At 34.5% G+C, this 24,175-nt stretch overlaps 1 protein-coding gene across 1 annotated transcript in view; it reads right to left on the reverse strand.

The window, feature by feature from the left end:
* Nucleotides 1-24,175, reverse strand: part of LOC144440849 (uncharacterized) — a 47,889-nt gene that overhangs the window by 15,714 nt on the left and 8,000 nt on the right. Inside the window, exons 2-3 of the mRNA XM_078130275.1 lie at nucleotides 17,885-18,155; nucleotides 557-1,974 (exon numbers count right to left, since the gene is read on the reverse strand). Of these exons, the coding sequence (XP_077986401.1) occupies nucleotides 557-1,974; nucleotides 17,885-18,127 (1,661 nt within the window). The 5' untranslated portion in view covers nucleotides 18,128-18,155. The remainder of the gene's footprint in view (nucleotides 1-556; nucleotides 1,975-17,884; nucleotides 18,156-24,175) is intronic.

Here is a 24,175-nt window from a genome sequence, read left to right on the forward strand (position 1 = left end):
CAGACAAATCACACTGTGTTTCTGGGTATTACTAATTTGCATATCAACAATGGAGTCACACAGTTTGAACAATTCTTTATCTTGGCATATTACACCTGTGAAAATATCCCATCAAATTTAAAATCTACTTTCTCTGTGTACTTGTCTGAGAACTTGGCCACTATAGATGACAAATTCTGAAGGTTTTAATCCCTTTGGTAAACATGATGAAAATTTGTAATTGAATTTCTACATTCAAGACTTCTGACTTGTTCTTTTTTGAAATCTGGGGTCCTTTGACATATATACCACTTCTCAATCAGGAAATGTGAAAATATTTTATCAAAACTATGTCTAAACCTTGATATGATATTACATTTTTTAAAAATAATTCATTGGATATGGTCTAATTCTTCCTGGGTTTCAACAAACGACAGGAAAAGAAGTTACCTGTGCTGTTGACAATAAACTTAATGGAAACATACAGGTGGATATATGTGTACTACCATGACCCTGCAGACCAGCTGCATTCAGGATACTTAGAGTGTATTGTGTGTTGACATTTTATGGTTCTTACCTTGGGCTGTGGGGTGGTCCACTTTGGTACAGAACATCAATGGAACACTTAAATTGTCGGGACTGTGCATACTCCATTAGTGCACTAATAGGATTCTTGTTAATGACAGCAAATGCTTCACTGGTTAACGTGTTAACAGCTGTTTCACACACTGTTGTACATGGAGGACATATCTGGGCTACTAGCACTGATTGGTCTTGGTTCGAATCACCTGATTTTTGTAGTAAATCTAACGGGTTAGGACATACCCTATACATGTCTTCCTCAGGAGCAGGGACAGTGAGCGTCCCAACTGCCATGTCTTTCGTAGAGTCTAACTGTTGTTTTCCTTTCTCTGTAACACACCATGTTGGTGGTGAGTCGTTGATTTTTTTGGTTAGTCCTTTTCTTTGGAGGTGGAAGAGAGTTGGGTTGATGTCCTTCTTACTTTGGAAACCGACAGCTCGGGCCAAGTCTATAGCTTTGTAAGACTCTCTGCTGATCAGTGTCTGTATAAGAGCTTTCTCTAAGTCGATTCTGTTGACCTGTGTGGTTGCCGGTAAGGGTTGATTGAGCACACTGAAACCAGGTTGTTGTATCACTTGTCTTGGATCAGGTGGAACTTGGAAACTGCAAGAATCATGTCTATCAGGCATATTAATAGTCTGTTCTATTAGATTTTCAGCACCTTTGTCAGTAATTATCCACTTAGGAGGGACATTTGACACTTTGCTAACCAGTCCCATATTTTGCATTGGGAATAGGATTGGATTGATATCTTTCTTACTAGTCATGCCAACCAGTTTGGCAAGGCTATTCGCATGTATGGGTTCACTTTGCTCCTTTAATGCTGCCAATAGCTGTATTTTCAAAGTTTCTTTGTTTCTTGCCACAATGTCCAAATTGGGGGTAATTGTCTCAGTAAGATGACGTTGTTCAACAACACCACTTTGACTACCATTATCGATGATAGGCTGTGAATTTTGTAACTCTTCATTCATTGTTTCCATGGCAACTACATCTATCGATAACTTCTGCATTGATGGAGATGCAGCCATATCAATTTGGCAGTTCACATAGTCACCACCTTTGTTATCCATTGTGTCTGTCATGTGTTCATCTGAGTGACCACTACTGTCGTCTGACATAGGTGTATCTCTGTGAATAAAGTCGTCTTCCTCTTCGTTATCATGATCTTGGCTAATCACAGGTATGTTTTCTTGCAATGACACATCTTGTTCCAACGTTATTGGGTGTTTTAATCCCCATTTTGGTGGCGCATTCGACACTTTCACCAACAATCCTTGCTTCTGTAGTTTGTAGAGGATCTTGTTCAATTCTTTCTTTTCTTTAACTCCAGTTGTTTTTACAAGTTCTTGAGTACTGGCTGAGTCATTCTTCTGTTGTAATACTTCTAATATTTTATCTTCAACATCAACCTACAAAATTCAGTCATTTTCAAATGTTAATAATCAACTTGACAAGCGGTTCCTTTTCTAAATTTCACAATAAATCGACCTCATTTATCAAAAACAGTAACAGAGTTGTCATAGATTAGTTGTTTTGATGTGGCATTTGTTTCTTATCTTTTTTACTTACACTCATTTAACTCCAGACTCCTGATAAATTGTCTTTTTTTTTCATGGAGACCATTACTAACGAGTTTGCAGATTGAGGTTAATGATATTACATTAGATTAATGGTGCACCTGTAACGATGACAATTTGTCTGAGACGCTTAATGACAGGAAATCAGTTATGCACATGTGACATGACATGCGAGTGTGGTGTACATACGCTGGCTATTTCCAAGAGAGCTTGATATTAATTTGCATACTAATTTGCATACATGTATGATGTTTTCAGCACTGCACAACAGTGCAAATATTTCTACTTATACAAGTAGTCACTGGTACAATGTACCTATAACTTGTAATAATAGAAATTACAACCCTTTACATGCCCTTAAAATCATTGGTATAAGCACACAATCATCTCATGCATCAGTAATCACATAGTATTAAATCCTTCACATTGCAATATTTGTCCTACCAGGACCCTACTTATTCATACAGCTAGGTTTACAGGGGCACAATAATGGTTCAAATCTTGTCATTCACATTGCAACCTCTATCCTACCAGGTCCCCATGTATACAGCTGGGTTTAGATGGGCACACTGATGGTTCAAATCTTGCCCATGAACTTATCCATTCACAAGCAAATGGCAGCAGTAAGGATACAATAGAACTGGAGACATTCCGATATGAGTCAGCCACTGTAACATGCTCCACTATTTGCTTTACAAAAATTTGTATATTCACTGATTTGTGTTGAAAACATACAAAGGTAACAATTAGAAAAATATACAACTAGAAAGTATGAACAACAACAAATATCTATTTTGATACACAAAAGTTTTAGTTTTTACCTCCATTTCATTTTGACAGAAATTTGCCAGTTATATACTCACAGCTACACAAACACAAACACACATATACAAACATATACAAATACAAACACACACACACACACACACACAAACATGTATACATGCACACACACACACACACACACACACACACACACACACAGTCATGCCTATATAAATTGCCTACTTGACCTCACAGTACTTATGACTCAAGTTTTAGAGTAATTGACTTTGTACATTGTACATTACAATCATTAACCATTACTGGATTCCAATCATTACTTTCAATTGAACATGTCTGAATCCTGGCATTTGATTAAATGATGGAGGAGTGAGTAACTGTAACAACTATTCATTTTAAACTCTTCAAACGGAAGGCTATGACAAAACTAGTCCATTTAAATACAGCAATACATCCCAGGATACTACACAAAGAAATGTAATCATGTGTTGATTTCAAGGCATGTTCGTTTTGTAGATTTTCACATATCTGTTCTGTTCGGTTCACATCTCAGAGACAGATATTTGACTGTCTGGATTTTGTAGAATAATATTATTTTTAGAGTTCCTTATATCTGCTAGTTAATATTTCTATTGATCATAACGAAATTTAACTATTTTCTGATTTTGTACACTCTGAGTGTTATATTTTTAAAAATTCCACATATCTGTTAGGTTCACATCTCAGAGAAAGAAATTTAACTGTTAGGATTTCATAAAGGAACTGTTATTTTTGTAGAGGCACTATTATATAGCAAGACATTTAATCATGCTCTGACTTTGTAGTGTTAGTTTTGTCGAGTTCCATATTTTCTGTTACCAGGGTGACTGTTTATATTTTCAGTTACCAGGGTGACTGTTTATATTTTCAGTTACCAGGGTGACTGTTTATATTTCATATTTTGAGTAAAACGATAGTAATTTTTTTACAAAAAAAGAGTTCCTGCTACCAAAGGTTAATGATTTTAAGAGAAACCATTAAAAAATTTGATGTATCAATTCTCGGTACCTGAAATTAAATATTACTGCCTATGTGCATCATAAAAATAATGAACATTCAATTTCTTGGTCAACACCATCACTTTCACTCTACGCACTTCACATGCATTACTACAGGCGTATGTGTGAGTAAGTCAACCTTCTTGTTCTATTTTGACCCTCTAGCATGAGATAAAATGCTATTCCAGGTACTGAGAATAAGTCAACCTTCTTGTTCTATTTTGACCCTCTAGCATGAGGCAAAAACCTATTGCAGGTACTGAGAATTGCCAGACATTCTCCATTTTGACTGATAGATAATGTATGGTACCATACATGTAGTCTGTTCGGTTACTGTTCTACAAAATCAAATATTTATATTTAATATGTCGAAAAGAAAACCTGTTTTGTTAATTTCATATTCATACTATACTGATATGATCAATATCTTTAATCTAATAATTTAACATAATGTGACCGGTTATATTATTTTTGTACTATTATGAAATATTAATCCACTTTGTTTAATATGATGAATAAATTATAAACTGTCACTGATCTTTGAAACATACAGCTATTTACGTTAATTTGTTAATATACGTACCATATATCACCTGTATTTTGATTTAACACATTATGCTTGGCCTTAAGAGTCTAGCCATCTAGGAATTTTGGCTCTCGCCTAGGAAGAAGTGAGAGTCAAAAATCACCACATAACTAGACTCTGGGCTATAGTTTTTGTGACCTGACATACGACAATATTACAATGATACAACAGCAATATTATCAGACATTCTACTCCGACACATAAATACACATTCAAGTAAATAAATGAATATATGTTTTTGTATGCTATTTTAGACACATCAACTTAAAATTCAGTTCATATTGAACGACACGTCACATTAATAATCTGGTAAAATAAAATAAAATAGAAACAATGAATTAATTTGATATTACAAAATATTGAACCAGCTACTCTTAATAATCTAGACTAAGTATGCTACACAATAATATACTGCTACTGCAATAATTTTCATAATTATTATTATTTATTTATTTATTTATTACCCATTTGTTACTGTATTGAAAAAGAAATATTTTACATTCTTACGTAAAAGGGTAAAGGGAGAACACAAAATAGCAAAGCCAGTCCAGTCGGTCTCCTAGGACACTGGCAGTGCACCATTTGTTTTACTGAGAGCAGTAATACTGATAGACTTTAGTTTTAGATAAAACATAGCAAAAAAGGCAGGAATGACTGTCGACAGTCTATAAGAATGATAATGTAAACTTTACTAATCCAAAGTAATATCAGAAATTCAAATACTGTCACCACTTGTGCAGAACCCTGGAGTTAAAGCTAGAGAAAACCAGAGTATTGTCTGGCAGGGTCTAACTGAGCATTACCCTTCAATTTTCAATTAAACTCAACCAAACCCAGACTGCAGTGATAACAAGCACATAACTAACTGCTGGCCACTGGCAGCCAATCAGTTTAGAGTAACTGGTTGAACATTTTATGATATTGTCAAAATTTAAATCCTATTTACAAATAGAATATATGGTTGAACATAAATTTTCATCTTATAAAACACACACATACACACACACACACACACACACACACACACACACACACACGTGCACACACACACGTGCACAGTTTTGTCTGTTAAATGGAATATACCGATATATAAATATATTATACAGCTTATACACCTGACTGTTTTAGTCTGTTAAACAGATTATGTATATACAACAGTTAAAGTTATTCTACATGTACTCTATTCTGATATATACAGCATATAACCAACTGTCAGTATATTACATCATTTAGTAACAGTATAGGTGTGATATATATATAATTATATATACATACAGCAGAAGCTATTCTATTCTATTCTTTCCAATGCTATTCTATTCTATGCTATTCAATGTTATTCTATTCTATTCTATGTTATGCAATGAAAGCTATGCTGTGTAAGCTAATTCTATGCGATGCTATTATATTCTATTCTACATGTATGCTAAGCTATTCTATTCTATTCTATTCTATTCTATTCTATTCTATGTTATGCTATGAAAGCTATGCTGTGCTAAGCTAATTCTATGCTATGCTATTATATTCTATTCTACATGTATGCTAAGCTATTCTATTCTATTCTATTCTATTCTATTCTATTCTATTCTATTCTGTTATATGCTATTCTATTCTATTCTATTCTATTCTATGCTATGAAAGCTATGCTGTGCTAAGCTAATTCTATGCTATGCTATTATATTCTATTCTACATGTATGCTAAGCTATTCTATTCTATTCTATTCTATTCTATTCTATTCTATTCTATTCTATTCTATTCTATTCTATTCTATTCTATTCTATTCTATTCTATTCTATGCTATGCTATTATATTCTATTCTACATGTATGCTAAGCTATTCTATTCTATTCTATTCTATTCTATTCTATTCTATTCTATTCTGTTATATGCTATTCTATTCTATTCTATTCTATTCTATGCTATGAAAGCTATGCTGTGCTAAGCTAATTCTATGCTATGCTATTATATTCTATTCTACATGTATGCTAAGCTATTCTATTCTATTCTATTCTATTCTATTCTATTCTATTCTATTCTATTCTATGTTATGCTATTATATTCTATTCTACATGTATGCTAAGCTATTCTATTCTATTCTATTCTATGCTATTCTATTCTATTCTATTCTGATACATAAAACACACTACTTACTGTGTTCGTCAGTTCAAAAGAATGCATGATTATATATCGGACACAACTGCTTCTCTCCTTATATACAAAACATGCAGATAGCCTTAATTACTTCAACAGATGATGCCTGATTTACAAATGATTAATACATTACACTGATTACAACAGATTTGTTTGTTCTTTGAGAACAAATCAATTCTCTATAAAGCTACAAATAAAACACACAGATTAGTTCGGTCATATTTCTGACTGTAAAATATCAAAATATGGGGTCGTTGGGTTGATTAATATATACTATGCGTACATTGACATAGAGGTAGCCAGGCATTTCAATTCCTGTCTACTGAATATATTTGTGCATCATGTCAGTGTACTACATCATTTAGTAACAAGCTCTCATTTCATGTCACATGTTGTGTGAAGACGGTTGCCATGCCAACATGGCTTACTGCACATATCCAACAAAATTTGTATTAATACTTCACAATGTATTTAAATTATACTCACAGAATATCATGAAAAGGGGATGCAGATAGCAATTTTTCTCTGTCCGCCTTAATCCTTCCGTTTAGACAATCAGCCGTGACGTCGGCACGCCACAATGTGTCATTAATTTTTTTTTGTATAAGAAGGATATACAATGTGGTTTCAGGAAAGAGACAGACTTATGGATACACAATGACTGCTGGAAATATACTTTAGTTGAATCATAAATGACCACGGAAATGGAAAACTCAACAGACAATATAAGATATTCAATAATTCAACACGGTAAAAAACTACTAGGTCTATTTGTGAGTCATACTTACCTTGTGGATTAACTATTCCCTCTAAGTATGCAAAGGGGCCAACAAGGACAACCGTTGGATTACAACAAAGTCAAGATTGTCACTTTTCGTGATTAAATCAAAGCAGATACTTCTTCTTAAACCTGACCTTTCTCTACTGTCAAATATGTCCTTGAAATAATCTTGTTTCAGAAACACTTACAGGAGGCAATCAATGCATGAGATGTCACTTGATATATAAAAGACATAGGTTTTAGTAATCAGATGACACAATGCAATGTCTGCAGAGTCTAGACTAAATCCACTATAAAGTATATCTTGACGAGTGACGATGGCGAGACTACGTTCACTTACTGTCATACTGAGAGGAAATCCTGTGGGGTTCTCCGACAATGACTCACACAGATGAAATATGATAATGATAGCTTCCATATAACCTCAAAACAAATATAAAATCTAGCAGTCTTAGACTGTTGAGTGGATAGAAAGCATGAACCTTACCTTGCACTGCTTCCTCTTACTCAGACTGAATAAGATGAAATTTGGCTATTTCTATATATACTTTCTACATGACTGGAGCCACCTGTCCCTTTTTTATAGCATACAACTCAGAACTATTATGCTAATCTTTGGTAGTTTCAATTAGATAACTTACAATACCCAACAGACTGTATTAATATTCTAGTAGGCCAATAAAACATTGAGAACACTGATTTGTCGTTCAAAACACTGATTTGGGACAAATTAATCAAAATACAGACTTTTCGTATAATCCACGCAAAAAATAACACTAAACTGAAATAGACAGACAACAATTTTGATCGAAAATTGAATTTTTTTTTAAATTTCTGAAAATTTTGAATTCGGTTGATTTACTTTTAACGTAGCTAGATTCTGACATTTAGAACTAAATTCATGAATAATTAATAATCATTACTTTCTCAAAATACTTTTAAGACTTGCACAAGAAACAAAAGATCAAAAAACAAACAAACATCCATCAATACACAAAAGAAACAGATGTAACAACTCTACAATGTGATCTTTTAAACAAATTTGAGATCATTTTTAAAGATGTAATTTGACTTTTTCCTATATCCGATTCTATTTACAATTTGACCAATCTGCTGAGATCACCTTGAATAAATTTACAACTTGACCTGGTCAAATTGACATGACTATGTTGAAATTATAAGTTTCTATTTACAAATTTGACCTTTCACAACAAATTTGAGATATTAGTTTCACAAGTCAATTATATCATGCAATGCTGTATGCGCCATATGGTAAAACTGCTGAAATTACTTGTATAAACATTCTAAGACACTGTATCACACGCAAACATGTAATCTGATACAGTCTCGGTTATTGTACATATAATTTGACACAAGTGACACTTACATATATCCATGTCATGTAAGGCTGCACTAGCTGCAACTGCAAAGATTTTGTTAGGTTTTGAGAATGTACTCTGGAATATTGCAATGTGCGGTTGTCGATAATTTATATATAATGATTTATTCACAATATTGTACACCCTGAACAGTATTAAATCACCAATGAGTCAACATATTGGTGATAAAGTTATACACATAATATGTGGGTAAAATAATAAATCAAATCAAATCAATTGTGAGCTCAACACTCTAAAATCACCACCAACACCACCAACACCACCACCACCACCACCACCACTGCCACGCCACTGTCACCGCCGTATCATCTTTACAAAACTAGTTTTTTTTAAAAGAAAAAACTTTTCAAATTTCTAGTTTCTGAGCAGCATATTGAAGTTGTTGTAATCCCTGTCTAGCTAGGAATGAAAGTCCAAGTCAACTTTGTATGCTTAATTTTGACAATAAATTTCATTTTTTTGGTAATATCTTTTGATAATTTCATACAAGTAGAAACTACATTCATGATAAATACAATGATGTTAATAAGATGTCAAGATAGATAATTATATTAGTTTCAGGCACAATGACATCCGAAAGTTCCTTATTTTAAAACTGACAATTTTAGATACATTTGTATCCTGCATTTTAAAAGAATTTATTCTATTTGGAATTCCTTGTTATTTGATATTTCACTTGTTATTAAATCGAGCATTTGAAGAATTTTAATAGCTACTTAATGTGAACAAGTTTGATCATGAAAATCCCTCTACCTAGGTGGCAGTTTGTCATTGTACAAAATCCCTGTACCTAGGTATTTTCAATCCCATAATATTATTTTTATTCATTACGATTTTATTGCACCCCAACTGAACCAGGGTTCAATATGAAATGTAAGGAGTGACATAGAAAGTTAAAACAGACACAGACACACACACATACATACAAACACAAACACACACACACATACCCACACACATATCATGCCCACACATATGCACACATCTGAAATGAATATATTAACGTCAGATCTGAAAACAAAATTCATACCACCTGTTTCATTGTTGAAGCTAATTTGCATACAAAGCTAATTTACATACAAAGCTAATTTACATATAACTAATTAATATACAATGCTAATTTACATACAAAGCTAATTTACATACAAACATATTAATACTCTTTATTGAGATATAGTCAAGGCAAAGATGGCAAACTTCAAGTAGTGTTGTGCATTGATTTCTGGATGTGTCTATTTCAGATCTGTGAGAACTACATCGCACCCTTTGTCTGAGAGTTCGTCATCATTCCTACATCGCACCCTATCAAGTCTGCTTCATACTTGAGAAGCAGACACTTGCAACCACCTGTAGTACATTATACCTCAGGACCATTAATACAAGAAATTTAATTGACTGTAAGCTATTATTGTTATTTGCACATTGCATAATGTCTGTTAAGTACTTAGGTATTATGTTAAAATATAGTTTAAAGTAAATGACAGGTGTCTGAGGAGACACACTTCACAGAGTACAATTAATACATCATCTATCTACATCAAAAGTGGCTACTCGTTTACGCTCAAAAGTGCACACACCTTACAGGAAATGCAACATGTACAGCTTAGTACATATATCAGTGTCTGGATGACCAATTTCTGTGACAAATGACAAGTTTGTTGGCGTTGTGGTTTTAGCTACGGGTTTAAGTCACAGTGACACCTGGCTTGGATTCTCAGTCATTTTGTAAACAATATTAAATATCTCTAGTTCTCTTTTGTAAACAATCCTAACAGTCTGTGTATTGGGTCCAGAATGGTTTCAACTACAATATACAAATGCTGCTGTAGTTAACAATATACCAGAGTAAATAACAGTATTGATACAATGTAACAAACCACACACTCATTGCAACAGTATCAAATACAATCATCAAATATAATGTAACAATTAATCTACAACCCCTTCTATCTGATATCAATTTCATGTTTCTGCTACAATGTTACAAAGCACACACCCAAAGTAACTGATAGACATTTTAATTAATGTTTGATACAATGTTACAACAACTAATAGAAGTTTAAATATTTGATACAATGTTACAAAGCACACATCCATATTAAAATAGATTGACTATAGATAATGGTGATTCAAACAGTCCATTGCTGCTTTATCCAACAAAATATTTGATTTTTAATATAATTTAGATTTGTCTCAATATCATAACTAATACCTATGGACAAGGTGTCTGTATGGTATGCACCATGGCCTGATAGAGGGCGCACTCATCTCCACAGAAAGTGATGTGGAACACATATTTATTTAGGTCAAAATTGAACTTGATTTTTATGCATGTCATAAAATCAGTTATTAAAACTTGGTGATATTTTTAATGCGATAAAAATTCACCATCATATTCATCTAAATCCTTGTAATTCCATGCCTTGAAATGTGTAAACTCTCCCTATAGCATTGTTTGTATCATATACATTCATTTATTTCTCTCCAATCCTGATGGAAATCACACCATGAAGTTGTCATGGCAACTTTCATTCAGTTTGCATTAATATAATGCTGGAGATCTATAGTAATTCACTAATTCTGATCAAAATATGTTTCGGTCAGTAAAATGAAATAAGCAATTTTTCAATACTTCAATTATGAATTTATTCAAAAAAACAGAGAATTAAGACTGTCACAGTCTTTTTAACTACGTATGAAATAATTCAATTATACAAAAATGACCTGCTACCCATTTTTCTCTCAAAATTAATAACTAGATTTCCATCTAACAGTTAATGCACACTTACACCTAAAATTGCCTTTACATGATTAATTACCTTTCCTTTGTCATTAAAACACATAATTAACACACTTTTTTAAAATATTATTTAAGAGTATTTTCATCGTACAAAAATGACCTGCTCCCCATTTGTTTTCTAACTTAATTCCGCTTTGATCTCACAATTGAAGTGCACAGAGACCTGACACGCCATGTATGTCATTAATTTCTTATCTTTTTTTCATTATAACATGAACCAAAGTCACTTTATACAGAGATAGACTGACATATTTCCAGAATAGAGATTACTCTATACATGAATATCTTTTGGTATGTCTTTGAATAAACTCAGTATTAGTAACAATGACACATTGGCCCCATTTTCTTGTTTCTCTTATTTCTGATGTTAGAAAATAACTTACAAGCAACATCATACAGGAGATCCTTACAGAGAACAAAAACTGTTAAACCCATTGTCAGAGTGAGTTAAAATTTGAGCGTGAAAAACAGTTTTCTGGCTGGTCTTTAGAAAAGTCGGTCATAAACAATAGAATGATTCTATTTCAACCGTATCGCTCCATTAAATACTGTCAACTTTATATTTTCATAACTAGAAAATTTTGCAATGTTACAGTCTTCAACCAGATCTCAAAAACTAATTTTAATTAACTACTTAGCCTGATACACTATAATTTACAAAGAAGCATTTTAGTCACTACTTATTTGCATACTGTTGTTTTCCTAGTGAAGTATCAAGCGAAATAAGTCTTTTGTGAAAACTTTGAGATTTACAGTATATCCAAAACTGTGGGATGCACACATAGGGGTTCTATCAATACTTGAAAAGATCCTCATCCCAAAAACATTTCCAATGCTGTGTTAATTTTAAACGCCCAGGCCAGTTTGTTTTGGATTTTCGATTTTTTTAAGTCTACTGTGTTCTCCTTCTTGAAAAAACCCAATGTGAAACAGTATATACTAAATCGTTGTTTCTAACTCAATAAATAGTTAAAACCTAAAAAGTGTGTAAAATGTTTGTTATTGTACGTACAACAACAAATATTTTAAACATTTTTTAATATTTTGCAATTTTTTGAGTTACTAACAAGGATTCAGTATATACTGTTTTACACTGTTTTTTTTCCAAGTAGGAAAACATAGTAGAATTGTCTTAAGAATTAAAAAATCCCAAATTAAATACCCATTTGTCATCCATATGCCAACTTTACTGTATGTAATATGTAGGTATGAAAACAGTTGTCTGTCAGTCATACAAAAAGTTGGTCCTGAACAAAAGAATATTCCTCTGTAATCCTTAGGATTTATAAGATTACACTAATGTAAGAACCTGGAATGGAAATACTGGCCTTCAAATGTAAACAATGCTAGTCATCTCTCTGTGTATATACCGCACACACACAACTTTTACCATCAACAGCTGAGTTCCATTTTATATCTAACCATTTAATTCCCAATCAATCCATCACAAGGATATATTTCATATCCTGTTGAAAGACAAAAAACTTTTAGATAATACAACCTCTTATTCTCACCCATGACTAGCTGCCATTAATAATTCAGACATGGGCATTTGCTATGTTTTTAATAACCCGTTCCACTTAACTGAAAACATCTGTCATTTAACTTTACTCTCCAGTCTCATTGTCCTAGCATTCAGTTGCGACACAGTTTTTGTGCCCTGATCATTTCTGTGTAGAAAATATCGGGTGACTAAGAGTATTAGTTTGATAACATTCCGAATACTAACTATGCCGTTTACAGGACTCTGGTGAACTAAGGGTTGTCCAACACATACACACACAGCAGGGATTGACTGACCTATTCCTCTATGCTTTTATGAGCCCATTAACCTGAATATAGCTTATAATGCACTGCTATTGGATGAATTTGATCAGCTGATCTCATTCACAACAGACCACTCATTCAAATTCATCCAATGGGCTGAACACTGGTGGCTCATTCTAATCTAAACAGCAAACTTGTGGCATGACAATACAGTCAAATCACAAACATATTGAGATGGACTATACACTATTCTCACATGAGGGTAAATCAATGCAAGATTGAGTTAGTCTTGACTATATGCCCATGAGAAATGGTGTGTGGGCCAAGTTTGCTGCACAAAACTTCAATAGTCGCCAGTGGAACTACACAGCATTAGTCCTGCTTGCAGAAGGTGCACAAGTCTAGATTACTGACATGACCCTCAACACCGTCCTGCGAAGAACAATGTACTCAGCCTATTTCGAGTGTGGAAGCAAATGCTTCCATAGCAATTGCCGGAGAATTACATACCCACTGATCAAATATTAGCAATCGATAGAATATGTACTCATTTTACATCTCTTTGATGATAGTAGTTGCTGGTAAGATAAAAAAAAAGTGTCGAAATCAGAACTGTTCATGTTCCAGTTGTAATTTCAAACGTCCCACCTAACAAACACTGCCATATTTGATTGGGATGTCCACTAGGTCATCAACGTAAGGCAGAACCCTGAAATTACAGTTGAACTTGTGATATCGTGATTTTTGGTCCTCCAAACTGGGACTTTTGTAGCCATGGCGACATAAAATTAGTAAATAGTTGATTTATTGCTAATATTTAACCATAGGGTGCATTAATTCTTTAGTTACCAGCATTTCTGGTAAGTCCAGGTTTCATGGCTGGCTCTTCCCAGGATGGAGAAGGAACTAAGGAACTAATGAGAAATTTGACTTACTCCGTATTCAAGCAGGACTAGCCAGCATTGGTTAACGGTAGCTATTTGCGTTTGCTTGTGATGTTAAAATATAGATGATTGTTTTAGTTTGTGTCTATATTAGCTTGTCGAAACTTAAGATGCCACAGTTGTATGCCTATAGCTGTGACAGTATTAAACGTTATACCTGCACTACATTCAAAATATTAACCATGATTATTCTAAAATAATCGGGATTTGGAAAGTATTGTTATAAGATACATAATCAGAGGCAGTCCATACATACAGCAGAAATATCAGAGGCAGTCCATACATACAGCAGAAATATCAGAGGCAGTCCATACATACAGCAGAAATATCAGAGGCAGTCCATACATACAGCAGAAATATCAGAGGCAGTCCATACATACAGCAGAAATATCCAAAGACTGCGTGCATATCATACACATTTTATTTTCCCAAGAACAAATTTAGATAGGTAAGAAACAGGCTTCCCACAGACCACTCATTACAAATATAAACATTACCACACACCTGCTGACAAGCAGGCACTGTATGTGTACACACAGAACCATGGGGATCCATGCAAGCAGATTCAAATTCTTGCTATCACCAATTTGTGTGTGTCAAAATCTAAGCCTGCAATGTGATGACATTCAATTAGTTCTTTGTTCCAAGGACATTATGTGTGTCTGTGCATCAGTTGGGGTGGGATGGTACTGTTTATATTTGTAATGAGTGGGCTGTGGGAAGCTTATAAAAATTTTGTTCTTAATGGTTGTCTTTATCTGTAAATTCTCCTTCAAAATTATTTTGAACCTTCGTTATTCCACAATTGTGGTCATATATAAAGGTTAGAGAGATAAAGAACACAGCCTGATTCTCAACAAATGAATCATAATTCTGATAATCAATGTTAAACACAAACATTCATAGACTTGACAGAAGTGTTAAAGAGCAACTTGGGTATGGACAAGCCTTAGAGGGATCCCTCTAGACAGAGCTATAAAATACAATTAGCCATTAAAAACATTCAACTTTCTACCTTGAGGGCGAAGTTTTGTGAGAATGCTTTGACCTTGACATGTAATAAACTTAATGAATCTGCTCAAACACTGTTTAATCAAATCTCCTGTTTTATTCAGTGTTAGAACTAAAGTTGGTCATTCATCATAGCATGTACATGTACACATCTAATCAAATTGACTTGTTTGGAGATATGAATGTAAGGTTTAACAGGTGGCCTCAAGCTAAATTAAACATACATCCTTAGTTGTATGCTGAATTATTGACAGGGGTTTCCCTAGGCTGTGGTCAAACACACTGGTTTCCCCTAAGTTGAGTGCTGAAATACACACAGGTTCCCCTTAGCTAAAAGCTAAAATATATTCACAGGTTCCCCTAAGCTAGAAGCTAAAATATATACACAGATTCCCCTATGCTAGAAGCTAAAATATATTCACAGGTTCCCCTATGCTAGAAGCTAAAATATATACACAGATTCCCTAAGCTGTGTGCTGAAATATACACAGATTCCCCTAAGCTACAAGCTAAAATATATTCACAGGTTCCCCTAAGCTGTGTGAAGAAGTGTCATGCAATTTCTCATATGATGTCACCTTTATGCCAGGTTTGAAAGAATTCAGATATTTGAGGTATAATGTTTGACAAATAAGATATTAGGGATGGACAGCTGAAGCCCATTATAATGAATTGATCCCTCCTTTGGGGGACTGTTCCCCTAGCTTGTGTGCAAAATTCTAGTCAGGTTCCCTAAGATATAAGCGGCCTAGGCTGTGTAATACAATAATTACTACATTTGTACCAGAGATTACTTGCACTGGCGCACATGCATACTAGTGGTACTTACACTGCAGTGCAATACCAAAAACACTATTGCATACCTGCATGCAAATGATATGTAAATGAGGACACGATCTTTCGCTATACAAAAAATTATGTTTGATTTTTATTGAAATTTGCCGTTTCAGATAAACATATAATAATAACAGAACCCCATGCCACGTCGTGAGTTCCATTGTGGGTACTCAGGGGTATTTGCACTCGTACTTGCAGTGACTCGCTATGCTCGTGAAAGTACAGTACAGAGAACAATGCAAGCACTCATGCAAATAACCCAAGTACACCACACTTGAACTCGAGTGCATGTCATGTGGTTCTGTCATACTATATCTATTGGCCTTTGAATGGCAAGGAACACAACAGACGACAAAAGAAACTACAGACAGCACTAAACACACATAATTACAACAAAGTTGAGGGTTGTCGGTGGCCGAGTGGTTAAACCACTTGCCTCTTACCACTGCGGTCGGGGTTCGAACCCCATTCAGGGTTCGATTAAATTTACCACGCTGTAAGTAAGAAGAGTGTCGTTCAGTTTGACTCTACCGAACAACTTAGGTTTTCCCCGGGTACTCCGGTTTCCTCCTGCATTAACACTGAACCCACGAGGGATGGCCCTCACTGGACTTCTTGGGAGACAAGTGTTTATATGCTTAAAGAACTATCCAGTATAAATAAAGATTATTATTATTATTATTATTATTATTATTATTATTATTATTATTATTATTATTAAAGTAACAAAATTACAAAAGTGCTGAAATATACATGTCCCTTTAAGGCTGGACTGAAATATACTTCTAGTAGAAAGGTTCTCCCAAGCAATGCTAAAAAGTCATGTCCACCTAGGTAGTTGTTATAGACACCTCTACATGGCACGTGACATCCCTTTCTTATTGCCTGTGGCCATCACATACATTCATTTTGACATCTAGCTGCCATAAGAACATATTGATATTCTATACCTGCCTCTTGACAAAATGCTAATGAAAGCCACTACAAAGAGTAAACATCTGTAACTATGGTGACATGCATTGGATAAAATATGTAACCATGGTAACATGCAATGGAGAAAATATCTAACTATGGCGATATGTAATGGATAAAATATCTGTAACTATGGTGATACAGGTATGCAATGGGGAAAACATCTGTAATTATGGTGACATGCAATGGGGAATTCATCTGTAACTATGGTGACACTCTGTAACTATGGTGACATGCAATGAGTAAACATCAGTAACTATGGTAATCTATAGAGTAAACAACTGTACATGGGAAAGCAATATAGCTATATATCCATGGTAACGTGTAATGGGTAGACAATACAGATATATTATAACAAACAGGTCACAGACAACACAAATATTACCAGTATACACAAAGCAGTATATAGTAACACAGAAGGAGGCATTACAGATGAAACCATTGTGGTGTACACAAAGGGAACAGAACATACAAGTATCCATGGTAACACAGCTGAGCTTACAGAAAGATGTAACTATTGTGATATACTAGTGATTGACAGTATAGATGTAACCATGGTAATGGGATACATTATGTTTGTAACCATGGCGATATTATGATAACACAATGTGCATATTATGTTATCTATTAGTGCAAACAATTTCAATTGTTTTTTATTAAGCGAAACATTTCTTACCCTCATGACAACCTTAGGTAAAAGACGTCTATGGGTGAATGGGGACACCACAATAGCGAGATCTTGTGGATGCATTCGCCAGGTTGGGGGAGACTCCTGAACCTGTTGAACCTGTTTAGATCGGTGAAGTCGACGTAGTGTTGGGGTAATCTTTCGTATACTACAACCTAATGCGTTAGCTATTTCACTTGAAGTACAGTGATGACTTTGACTTTCAAGAAATTTCTGAATATCTTTATCCATTGTGTCTCATCTTCACTTGCTGTACAACCTGATAAAATAAACATAAATCACAAATTTTATTACATTCCTGAACTGATTAGAAATTATAGTATATTCAGAGTTAGTAGGTAGATGACTGTGGGAGAAAATCTACATGATAAGGAGGCAGCCTACTCTAAGCTTTGCCAAGTAAAGCCAAGACAGATATACCAAGCCTGTTTACACCGCGATCTGTGTTTTTGCTTCTCTGTCTTACAAGCCTGTTTACATCGCGATCTGTGTTTTTGCTTCTCTGTCTTACAAGCCTGTTTACACCGCGATCTGTGTTTTTGCTTCTCTGTCTTACAAGCCTGTTTACATCGCGATCTGTGATCTTGCTTCATGGTCTAGCTAACCACATGTAATGTTAGTAACAGCCAACAACTAATTTAGCCACACCCCTAACAGTAGTTATCAGCACGCCTGTTGTAGATATTTACATAATATTTGCTATATGTAAATCATGATGTTCTTCAGCTCATCTCAACCAGGGTATATTTACATATTGACTTCATTTGAATAGTCAATTTGGCTGATGTATGTTACCACTCACCATAGTGACCACTCAGTTTGAGCACATTTTTTCAAACCAATCAGTTTGAGTGTACAATTTTCAAACATCAATCAGTTTCCGTTGCTAGCAATACAAGAAGTTTATGAGATAGCAAGACAAAAATACAGATCGCGATGGAAAGACACAGATTGTGAAGCAAAAAGTTTCAAAGGTTACATTTTCATCCTCAAGAATTGCGCAATGTTGGTAGAGGTATAGGCTCCACCTAGTACCTTCTACTAGTTCTAGATGTAGTTTGTGGCTTGTTTCCATTGCAATCTGTGTTTTTACATCAAATCTCATAGGCAGACGACACCATTCGTGAAAATTTCAAACCTCATAAGCATACAACATAGTCATCTGTGAAAGTTTCAAACCTCAAAAGCATATGACATTGTCATCTGTGAATAATGTTTTAGCAGCTATAGTTAAGTGACATCTGTGAAAGTTTACAATCTCAGTAGCAGATAACATTATCTGTGAAAGTGTACAATCTCACAGCAGACGACACCATCATCTGTGAAAGTTTCAAATCTCAATAGCAGCTATAGTTAAGTGACATCTGTGAAAGTATACAATCTCACAGCAGACGACACCATCATGTGCGAATAACGTTTAAATCACAGAAGGACATCTGTGAAAGTTTGAAATCTCAGCTGGAGATATAACATCTACTGTCAAATGTCATGAGATCAAGACTAATTTGTTTATATAGCCAATATGGCAGCTTCTCATATTGAAAGTTTCAATTCTCAGTAGAGGTCATGTCAGCTATCAATGTCAAAGGTTACAACTGCATATGTAGAAGAGACCGACTTATTGACATCAACTGAGTGAGGTCAAAGGTCAAAGCTTCCCCATCTATGATGTGAAATTTACATGAATCTCAGCAAGAGGTCGTCGTATCAGTTAGTGGCATATGCAAAAGGTGATTTACAGAATATCCAAATCCTAATTTACTTCAGTTTCCAGCATTGAAACTAAGATGAAGATGTTGGTTTTCAAATTGACCAACTGTTGATTGTAAAATGAATGATTTATGCATTCACTGTACTATGAGACCAATCAATGTTTCATGTCTGACATTAGAGAATTTCAGTCATACAGTACATTTACATGCTCATGCAGTGATATGCACAATTGACTCACATGTACAATTGACTCACACGTTGCAACAATAAAACTGAAAATAGTTATCAACAATACCTTATGATAAGAGTATATCGAATTCCCACAATTTATGACACAGATAACTGGGGAATACGGAAGATCGTCGCATAAATTTCAAGAGATGCTCAAAAACGTATCACTTAGTGCCAGCAGATTTGAAACACTGGCTTGTGGACCCTAACAAGTGGCCTGGGAAAACCCAACTATAATATAATATTCATGACAAATATTAGCAATTAAAATATTTCCAGGTCTAATAGTCATATATAGTATGTGAAGTGATCCATTATCACCAAGTCGAATCACACTAAAATTATAATTTCAATTTAAAAAATATAACTTTTCATATTAATTCATTTCTCTATAATTTTACGATGGCTAAATTAAACTCTGAATGAACCTGTTTTGCATGTCTACATTACATGTATCTATCGTGGAGTTCATTACATGCAGGTTTTGCAGATATCTCTTGTTTGTGTGGAATGTGACGTGTACAACTAGTTAAAGGTGTTATTAATGAGTTGTGGTTATCTTGTTCCGACTCATTTCCCTGACCTTATTAAAAGGACCACAATTTCTATGCCTTTCAATCATTTGTAGTAAATTGAGTATAACATAGATCTATAGTTACAGTACATCTTTTTCCATGTTCATGGACAGTGAGAATTAAAATATTGCATTCAGTTTGAACAATCAATTATCAAACATGTTCGACAAGATTTGAAAATTAAATAATTCTGCACTATTGACAGCATTTTTCACTTAAAAACTTTGCAGAAAGCATTGTGCGGCTTATCACACAACTCTACACAGTACAAAACCTATGTGGGTACTGTACGCAGCAACCTGTGCAGCTCACTGTGCAGCAAACTTAGGTTGCAAATAGTGTGCAGGAAGCTTGCAGCTAATCACACAGCTCTGCATGCACAGTGCAAAACCTGTGCAGGTACATGTAGGAACCTGTGTGGAACTGTGCAAATTAAGCTGTGCGGCTACCTGCACATGTAAGGCAAACTGTGCAGAAAGGTTAAAAATACTGTGCAGGAATCATACTAACTGCACAGTACAAAGCCTGTGTGGGTACTGTGTGGCTACCTGTAAATGTGCGACAAACTGTGCAGCTACTGAAGTAATGCATAAATTATACAAACAAACAATTCAAGATAACAGTATGCAGAGCTGGACATGAGTATAAAGTTGGCGTCAGATTCAGATTCAGATTCAGGTAGCGTCATATTGAGCATCAGATTCAGCGTCAGATAGCGTCAGATCCGAAGACACCCGACAGACTCAATCAAACCTGAAATAATACTGTTGAGACTACAGGGAAAGATTCTGCTTCACAGCCTTTTGATGGAAGTTGGAATGTCTCTGCTTGCACAATTTTTATTTGGGGAAAAGTATGTGAAATAGAGTTGAAATACTTGCAACTGAGACATTGATAGCCCCAAGTTCAGCCACTGTATGTTCATTGGTTGATACGTTTTGCCAATAATGTACATGGTGTCAGTAAAAGCTAAGTTTACGTATGTAATATGTTGTCATTTTTAAAAATTTGAATTTAGAATTTAAAAATTGTGCAAGCAGAGACATTCCATCTTCCATCAAAAGGTTGTGAAGCAGAATCTTTCCCTGTAGTCTCAACGGTATTATTTCAGGTTTGATTGAGTCCGTTGGGTGTCTTCGGATCTGAGGCTATCTGACGCTGAATATGATGCTACCTGAATCTGAATCTGAATCTGACGTCAACTTTATACTCGTGAGCTGGACAGCCTCTCATCTCTGTGTGGCATTACTTTCTATAATTTTGCTTTTCAAATGGGTTATTTTTGAAATCAGAAACAATTACGTTAAACATGATGAGAAGCTTCTTATTATGATGGTGTAACTTAAGTTGAGCTGGAGACTCATTCTGACTAAATATCTGACTCCAAAATAAGTGAACCGTAATACACTGCATGATTCTGACAAACATACATGTACAATGAAGTAATCTTCCAGGTTTTCTGCATTCCATGAGACCACATACTGGGCTTGTAAATAATCCAATTGAACAGTATACTTTTACACTTGATAGGAATGTCATAAATGAGTGTAGCACATACAGAAAGTGCTTTATTTCAGTGTTACCTGTTGTATGTCTGATGTTGATATGTTTAACACAACATCTGTTCCGTGTATTAGGTACATGTAAATTGTAATATGCATGTCCTACAACTTATTTACACATACAAATGTACTTAGAACCTACGTGTACATATCTCTGATGAAGACTAGTATGAAATCATGATATATCACTGAATTTGTGTCTATGACAATATAGAAACACATAAAGCTCTTCTTCACTAAATATATGTGTTGATCTATTCACTATAATTTTTTTGTATAAATATGTGCCAGGAGACAAAAAAAAAAAATGTTTCAGTTGGAAACTACTACTTTTCTGTATGGCAAAGGGTATTTTGTTGCACTAGTGCGGTTAGCTATAAGAACTACATCCTCACACCAGTCTGAGAAATCCAACACTATCTAGCTTTAATAGAGTGTAATTCATATACATAGAGTGTGGGTGGTGGCACTCTCATATCTCTATTCACTTCCTGTATAGTACAGATATACACATATAATAGTGAAGTGCCACCCATGTATTTATCATTATCAGTCTCTATAGCCAAACAGAAGCAGTTCACAGCTATTCTACTTTTGTAATGGTGCCATTTCTACAAGTACATGTAGAACAGAATAGAATAGAATCTTCATTGCATCCGTTAAGAAAACTACATTTCTTCATTGAATTTTCTGCAATAACTTAGTGTTTGCTGCTAAAACAAACTATTAAATATCTAAGTATGAGTAACAGTGAAGTAATAATTAGTCTAGTTCCTATTCGGAATCATTACCATTTACACCTCCACTCATAGACTAGTTCCTATACAGTATCATTACCATTTACACCTCCACTCATAGACTAGTTCCTAACAGTATCATTACCATTTACACCTCCACTCAGTCTAGTTCCTATACAGTATCGTTACCATTTATACCTCCACTCACATAGTCAAGTTCCTATACAGTATCATTACCATTTACACCTCCACTCACATAGTCTAGTTCCTATACAGAATCGTTACCATTTACACCTCCACACACAGTCTAGTTCCTATACAGTATTGTTACCATTTACACCTCCATGGCACTCACATAGTCTAGTTCCTATACAGTATCATTACCATTTACACCTCCACTCACATAGTCTAGTTCCTATACAGTATCGTTACCATTTACACCTCCACTCAGATAGTCTAGTTCCTATACAGTATCATTACAATTTACACCTCAACTCACAGCATACTCAAAGTCGTAACTTGGAAGTCCTGAGATAGTTAGAGACCACGTTGGTATCCAGACTAAGTAATATTAAATAACTTGCATGACGGAAAGTCAGTTTTGACCATTTCTGATCAAACTACTATGCAAATTAGGACTTCAAAGTATTGAGTCTACTGTAAACACAATAATGTCAAGCTGAAGCAATACTTCAAGGGTATACTGACCTGTCTAATGGCTGACTCCACTTTTACACATTCAGTATTTCTGAGTGTGGCAATTTACCAATTCAACCAGTAGACACTGGGCTACAAGTAATATATTAATCTCTTCAAAACATTTAGCTTTAAACAGAAAACTTGAAAACTGACATGTACAAAATACCAACCCAACACACATCACATCATAAAACACCACATGTTTTGTCTACAATACATGACCCTCTTTGACCCCGAGAACTATATGAAAGTGAATAAACACTGGGTCTCACATTCAGGACCTTTCTAACATCCATATTCACATTTTTAAAAATGAACACGTTTTCTCTTACAATTGACATTTTATTAGAAAGAGAAATTCTGAGTTTCAAATCATTATAATATTATATCTTCTACCAAACACAAATTCACAAAAATTTATACAAATTTTAAAAAATTAATCCAGCAATTTTTTAAAACTACATATAAATACCTATTTTTCAAACAACCTACAAACTTAATGGAAGTATACATGTAACTTGTCAAAGACAAAAATTTCAGGAGCTGAAAGCAATTTTGATGAGCAATACATGGGATAGTCACAAATAACTGTTCTTACTTAGTTTCATTTTTAATTGTGTGACGGCCATTTTGAAAAAGTGGGTACAAGGCTAACATATAAATGTGCAAATATGTGACAATCTAGACAATATACACATCCCAATCTGTGTTATCCTAAAACACCCAAAAATACAAAAAACCACACAATTATATCAACAATGT

This window comes from Glandiceps talaboti, chromosome 10, assembly GCF_964340395.1.
Source record: "Glandiceps talaboti chromosome 10, keGlaTala1.1, whole genome shotgun sequence".
NCBI classification, from domain to species: domain Eukaryota; kingdom Metazoa; phylum Hemichordata; class Enteropneusta; family Spengelidae; genus Glandiceps; species Glandiceps talaboti.